Source organism: Artibeus jamaicensis, unplaced genomic scaffold (genome assembly GCF_021234435.1).
Source record: "Artibeus jamaicensis isolate MK-2021 breed Jamaican fruit bat unplaced genomic scaffold, CSHL_Jam_final scaffold_3151, whole genome shotgun sequence".
NCBI lineage: Eukaryota > Metazoa > Chordata > Mammalia > Chiroptera > Phyllostomidae > Artibeus > Artibeus jamaicensis.
In genome coordinates this window covers 1,071,145-1,077,943 of record NW_026522037.1, presented here as the reverse complement: position 1 = coordinate 1,077,943, position 6,799 = coordinate 1,071,145, and the positions used below count along the sequence as shown (strand labels likewise).

Genomic DNA, 6,799 nt, shown 5'->3' with positions numbered 1-6,799 from the left:
GGCAACCTCAGGTGGACGTCTCCCTTGCTCCTGTGTAAATCGGAGCAGCCTGCAGGCTGCAGCCTGCAGGCTCTTTTGCAGCAGCCTGCAAAGAAGAAGGGATCCCCTTGCAAGTACCCCCAGGCGAGAAGACCCTCCCACGTGCATGCCCTTCCGGCTACCCACTGCTCCTCCCCGTCCCGTGTCCCATGCCCCTGTGCCTGTCTGGCTTCTCTCTTCCTGCCCTACGAACACCTAGGCCATGGGGGATGGGCCCTGAGGGCCCCAGGCGTCCTGGGTTGGGCCATGGGTGGAGCCAAGGGCCACTTGGTGCTGAAAAGACAGCTCCTCATCCCCCAGGCAGGGCCTGCTCACTGGGAATCACTTCAGCTCCCGCAGGCGGTTGAAGTTTCTCATAACCAAAGGTTGGGGTGGGGGTTAAAGTGCAGGTTTAAGAAGTGGTCCCCAGCCTCCTGATGCCCCTCCCCACAGCTCCTGCCAAGGCGGTCGGTCGTGGAGAGCCAGGCATCTCCTCCCCTCTTCCTGCCTCCACCCCCCCAAACAGGCAGCAGGCTTGGCCTGCACTGGGATGGGCCACTGGCCCTGCACCATCAGCACCTGTGGGCCACTGCCCTCATTGACGGTACTGCCCTCGGGAGTCTGAGGGGGCCGTGGGTTCACCATGCAGCTCACCTCACCCCCCAGCAGCAGGGACCTCTCTGGGGGTGTCACCGTAGCCCCAGTGGCCTCCAGCCCTCTGGGGTCAGGCTGAGGCATGCTTGAAGCTCGACGCCAGCCCCTGCCAGTAGCCCCTGTGTTCCAGTGGCCCTTGAGAGAGCCCTGGTGGCCGGTCTTCAAACCAAAGCAGGAATTGGCAAGCCAAGGACAGGGTCCTGGTCTGGGCGTGGAGTGGAGAAACCAGGCAGGCTGTAGACGTCCACAGGGCCCCATGGGGAGCAGCTCAGGCCTGGCCCCTGCTGCCTTGGTTGGGGGGGCGCGCAGATCTCACCCCACCATGCTTGTCCGGTGCCGTGTGTTCCTCACAGCCACGCTGCTTCACAGAACTGGAAATGGAGGCTCTAGGAGGTGGGCTTTCGCTCTGGTCCACGTGGCATTTGTCCACTCCATCAGCTCGCCCAGCGCCCGGCACAGTAGAAAAGGCAGGAGGGGCGTGGTCATGCCCGATTCTCTCCCTCCACACACACACATACCCAGGGTGTCATTCAGTGGAAACAAAACCTCATCCTGTCCTGGTGCTGAAACCAGGAGTGAAAGTCAAGGAAAACCATGTCTGGAGCGCCCCCTGCTGGTGGGACTGTTCCTCATGGCCCAGGAGGCTTGAGGGCCAGGAATATGGGGGACCAGAAAGGCACCTGCACCCTGGGGTGACCGATGACCTCTGTTCTGGTGGGACAAAGCAGGGCAAAAGTTGGTTTTAGAGCAGAGGTCTCTGACTAGTCACCCTTGGGGATACCTTGTTTGGGTCCCACTGTGGTAGCCAGTGATTAAAGACAGAGGCATCAGACAGCAAGTTAACCTTATGTTTTTTAAAATGAGAAGATCTTCCCATCTGAACCCCCCCCTTTCCCTGTGCATAGCTGAGCACAATGGGGTATGTGCCTTCCTGTTAGCCACAGACCCTACCCATCCCTATTGCCCTGTGCCCACCTGACTCATTTGGTCCTGGGGCCCATGGGCATTGGAGCTCTCTCCTGGACCATCTTGAGGGTCTGGCACCTTTGGCCAGTTGGTCGTGTTGGAAGGCTGTGAACTTGGCCCTCCTTGCCAAGAGGTATTTGACCTATCCCCACAGCAGACAGTCCTCCAAGAGAATTGCCGGGAGCAGGGGCTGCCCTAGTGACCTCCCAAAACCCCTGCAGTGGGAGCACAGCACCTTGCTGATACCTTTGGGTCTCCAGAGGGTGTCAAGGGCTGTTTTGGGCTCCTCCTAGGGACTCTGTGACAGCACCAGGGAGGGGCAGGAGGTGTGCAGGAGGTGAAGACAGATATCGACTCCAGAGTTTGCCTATGAGCATCAGGAAGATGGGCTACTGTGGTAGATGGTGAGCTGCCTGCCTCTCGCAGCATTCAAGCAGGGTCTGGCTGCATGTATTTGTTAGTTTAACAGATATCTTTGGTGCTTAAGATGTGCTAGATCGGCAGAGCCCAGTGGTGACCTCACTGGTGGCTGGCCCTGTCCTGGAGCTGACCATCCAGTGGGAAAGGGTGGCCAGCCCACCTGTGAGCAGGTAAACCCAAAACCATAACTGCAACAGTGATGGAGAATAAGCACAGCCAGGGGTGTTAGAGGCCTGAACAATGAGCTGGGCGGGCTGCACACTGGGGTGTGCAGGGAGGTGCTGTGCAAATGTCCTGAGGTAGGGGTGCCTCAGTGTGCGCCAGGACTGGAGAGGAAGGGGGTGAGCAGGGGAGCGAGGGCTCCCACCATGCTGCTGTGGGAGGGGTTGTGTTTATTCTCACCTCTCAGAGTGGGGGTCCAGGTATCCAGGGAGGGGGATTACACTAGAAGTCTCCATGGTCCTGTGGCCCCTATTGGGAGGGGCACCTCTAGCCTGCTTAAGACTCTAAGTGACTTCCCTGAGCCAGTCATTCATGCATGAACTCAGTCATTCACTCGGCCAACATTCCCAGAGCCGGACGTGCTGCGGGGTGGCAGGGCTGGGGCAGACCAGACTCCCGACCCCCAGTGACGCAGTGTGCTGGACGTGGGGGCACAGGGAAGCAGAGGGTGAAGAGCCCATTGGAGGTCAGGGAAGGCTTCCCAGAGGAGGTGTCATCTGAGCCGAGGAGCCAGTCTGCAGTTCTGGCCACAGGGCTGCAAAGCTGGGCGGGAGCATGGCTACAGACAGCTGGATGGGCACACGCTGTGTGCTGAGGGCAGTGGGCATTGGGGAGGGGGTCGCACCCTGACACCACAGCTCCCAGCCCCCCACTTCATAGGTGGGAAGATGGAGCCCCAAGGAGGCAGGGTCTGGGCCACTGTGGTCTGACTTGCCCACAGCAGCTTGTACCCTGGAGGGGACAGAGGGTGGACTCAAGGTTGCTGGGGGACAGCAGCCAAGGGCCAGGGCTACAGTGCACACAGAGCCTGTCGGACCTGCCATGTCTGACTCTTTCCCTTGCTGGCCGAACAGCCGAGACAAGTCCCTCGACCTCTCAGAGCCGCTTATTCCGGCCGGGTGCTTGCTTGGTTCTTGGGAGACAGCACAGGCCAGGCCCTGGCATGGAGCCCAGAAAATTCAGGGACAGCCCGCGCCCCAGAATCTGAGCCTCAGGCCGTCCCCAGGCTCAGCCCCCGACGCCCACCCACCCAAGCAAGAAAGCATGGCGTCTGCTTGTCTGGAGGCAGCGCATCTCCAGGAGGGGCTTTTGTCGGCAGGGAAACTGAGGCCCAAGGACAGGAGCAGGGCCTGGGGCTCCGATCAGGGACGCCCCGGCAGGGACAGGCGCAGCCTGGCCTGACCACAGAGCCAGGCCTGGTGTCCCCGTGTAGGTTGCCCCTCCCACTACCCTGGTCCTCCCCAGGGCCCAGGGCCTGGTCCACAGTGTCTGCCTGCCTGCCCCGCCCCTTCCCTTGACAGACAGCCAGACCCACCGAAGAAGGGGATGAGGCAGGACGTGAGCGGAGGCAGGAAGGAAGCTTCCCTGCTGGAGGCTGGGGCCACCATTGTCCCACCTGGGGGTGGGGACGCCACGGGCTCCCCTTCATCCTGCGGCTCTGCCCAGAGGGATCTCGACGGGCCCTTCCCTCTCTGAGCCCCAGCTTGCTGCTTTCCTCCCCCACTCAGCCTCAGTTTCTCCATTTATAAAACCTTAGAGGGCACAAGGTCTGGGCCAGACCCGTGTGCCTGAAGTTCCACGCAGGTGACATCATGACAAAGGTCGTCATGACCTGGTACATAACTGTACCTAGTGCTTTACCTGAACTCACTGGAGCCTCCCTGTTGCCGATGAGCAGAGGGCTCCAGCTGCCCCAGAACGCAGGACTTGCCCACAGCCACACACGGGCAGAGGGGCTGAGGCCCCACAGCCCAGGCCTGACTGCCCTGCCCACCACAGCCGACCTCCTGCCTTTCTTTAAATAACTCCTTCAAAAGGCCAGTACCGGTCAGGCCTGGCCCTAAGCTGTGACATCACCAGTTTAATTAAGATGGCCAGATCAGTGGGCTGAGTGCCGGCCTACCAACCAAAAGATTGCTGGTTCAATTCCCAGTCAGGGCTCATGCCTGGGTTGTGGGCCAGGTCCCCAGTAGGGGGCGTGCAAGAGGCAAACATTGATGTTTCCCTCCCTTTTTCTCCCTCCCTTTCCTGCTCTGTGAAAATAAATAAAATCTTTTTAAAAAAAGATGGCCAGGTAGGAGACAGATATGATAAATGGCAGATGTGCAGATGACAGGTAGACAGGTGTACCAGGTAATAGACAGTTACAACAGATGACAGGTAGGTGACGGAGACTCAGATATGATAGGTGGTAGATAGGTGACAGACAAGCCTCAATCTGAAACCAGGACTGGGAGACCCCCCCGCCCTGCTCACTGTCCCCAGAGGTGGCCCTCAGGCCTCCCTGTCACCCCTCCAGCCACTGCACTCAGAAGGGACAAGGGACAAGGAGAGGAGCACGTCTCCTTTCCAGGTGGGAGGGGAAACAGGAAGACCCTCCCTCCACCCACAGGAAGGACGCTGAGGGAGCGTGTCGGAGGGGGTGGTGAGCTCAGCAGCCCTGGCCAGGACCAGCTGGACCTTGGGCGGGGCCAGGACCCCCCCCACTGTCCACTGACACCACTCTCCCCCCCTCACAGCAGCCAGGCCCCGCACTCTGCTCAGACTTTATTGAATGTGGAGCTGGAGAGGGGTCCCCAGAGCCATGCACCACTCCCCATGGCCCCGGGGCATAGGGGATGGCTGGTGGCCGAGGCCCGCTCCTGGGACGTGGCTCAGTAACCCCCAGCCCAGCCAGCTGCCAGACCCGGCTCCGCTCGGCTCAGCCCCGGCCCCTGCCCATACAGGGGGCAGGGGGAGGACAAAGCCGAGAGCCCCTCCAGGCTGCTGGGGTCCCAGGGTAAGGATGCACACTGATGGCCCTGCAGCAGGGAGGGGTGGGGTAGGAGTGTCACCCCCAGCCCAGGCCCCTCCTGACGAGCTGCACCTGGGCCAGGCGCTGGTCACTCAGCACCTGCACCCGGGTGATGGCCGCCAGCGGCCTGTGGCGGTGGGCGAACTGCAGCACTGTGCGCTCCTGGGCGTGGACGTGGAAGTGCTGAGCGTCTGAGCTGACCTCCATCTGCAGGCAGGAGGGCAGGCGGCCAGTGACCCCAACCCACCTGCGGCCTGGTCCTGGCCCTGCTCCACGAATCCTCTAAGCATGGCCAGGTGGGCCGAAGGGTCCCCTCACCCCAGAGAACCCTGTCCCTTGGGCCCACCTCGTCCTCTCTCCTATGGGGGTGTTTGGGGGGCAGGGGACCATCCAGTTGCACCCACCCATCCTGAGATAGGGGCTGGCCCGTTGACCTGCAAATGCCCCCTGTGGGCCCCAGGTGGGGACACAGCTTCCACGCAGGTGGCCCCGGGCACTTCCACGGGGCCCCTGAGCCCAGCCTCCTGCGCAGCCCCCCAGGCTCCCCATCACCTCAAAGGGCTCCCCCAGCACCAGCGGGAAGACGCTGGACACCTCCTCCTGGCCCCAGCGGCCGCCCTGGAAGGCGTTGCCCACCATGGTGGCGCTGGTGAAGCGGGGCTTGACGTGGAAGGCAATGTCCCCCGTCTCGGACAGGAAGTTGATCTCAAACCTGGGGGCACCCTAGGGCTGTGAGAGCAGCCGACAGCTGGGTAGCCACCCCACGCAGGGCCGAGGAGGGACCCTGGGGAAGGGGCTGCTCTTACTTGTCCTCTCCAGAGTCCGTTTGCCCTTGCACCAGCAGGCTCCAGCCTGGGGCCAGGCCCTCTGCACAGAAGGCTTCGAACTGCAGGCAGATGCAGGGGGAGGCAGGGGGCCTGGGGTGAGGAGGCCCACCCCAGCTGGCTCCCTCCCTGATGGGTGCAGGAGATAGGGGTCTCTGCCCAGGGTCTGATGAGAGGGCAGCTATACCTGGAAGGAGCCAGGTGACTGGGGAGTCCCCTGTCCTAGCCCTGCTTCCTTCCCCGCACACCAGGCCTCACCCACCTGCAATGCCATCTCCACAGCCACTGCTGATGGGCAGAGCTGGCCTGGGATATAGGCCGGCAGGGGCTGGGCCCTGCCCCCACAGCTGACCCGCTCCCCGCCCCTCCCTGCCCCGCCTCTCCCTCTGTCCTGGCCTCTCCAGCCTCAGCGGGTGCTTCATTCAGGCCCCAGGGAGAGGGTTGCCCAGCTCCCCTCTCCTGCCCCCCATTTCCTCAGGGCCTGCCTGGCTCTCAAACTTCACCTGAGATCCTCGGACACCTAGGAATAGGAAAGCAGCCGCTCCCCGGTTCTTGTAGGAAGGACGCCCGAGGCAGGCCCCACCCAGCCTCTGCCCCCAAGGACCCAAATGGTCCAGTGAGGGGGTGGGGAGGGAGGCGGACTTGCCACCCCTTCCCTGGCCTTCTGGGGGCCTGTCTGACCACGGGGGGCCTGAAGCCTGGGTCCCTCACCCCATCCCACCTCACTGCACCCCACCCAGCCTCCCTTGGTGCCGTTCTGGCTGGCTCAGCAGCGGGTCAGTGGCCTCGTGAGCACCCAGTTGGGATTAGGCTGGGCACTCTGGTCAGCGCATTCCAGAGCAGGCAGAAGTGAAGCGGGCGGGGGGGGGGCTTTCCCACCCCCACTTCCCTCCTGGTGTCT

The 6,799-nt window shown here is 62.3% G+C and overlaps 1 protein-coding gene across 1 annotated transcript; it reads right to left on the bottom strand.

Annotated features, from left to right (window-relative positions):
• Positions 1-4,814: 4,814 nt before the first annotated feature.
• On the bottom strand, positions 4,815-6,202 carry GRIFIN (galectin-related inter-fiber protein). The gene is made up of 4 exons (XM_037137907.2): positions 6,161-6,202; positions 5,881-5,960; positions 5,627-5,786; positions 4,815-5,281 (listed from the first exon to the last, which is right to left on the bottom strand). The coding sequence occupies exons 1-4, from the start codon at positions 6,170-6,172 to the stop codon at positions 5,111-5,113; spliced, it is 423 nt and encodes a 140-aa protein (XP_036993802.2). The 5' UTR covers positions 6,173-6,202; the 3' UTR covers positions 4,815-5,110.
• Positions 6,203-6,799: the final 597 nt, after the last annotated feature.

Excerpts from the sequence above, each read along its gene's own strand:
- GRIFIN (XM_037137907.2), bottom strand. Across the intron at positions 5,787-5,880 it reads ACGGACTCTGGAGAGGACAA|GTTTGAGATCAACTTCCTGT; the intron begins GTAAGAGCAGCC and ends GGGTGCCCCCAG. Across the intron at positions 5,282-5,626 it reads TGCTGGGGGAGCCCTTTGAG|ATGGAGGTCAGCTCAGACGC; the intron begins GTGATGGGGAGC and ends TCCTGCCTGCAG.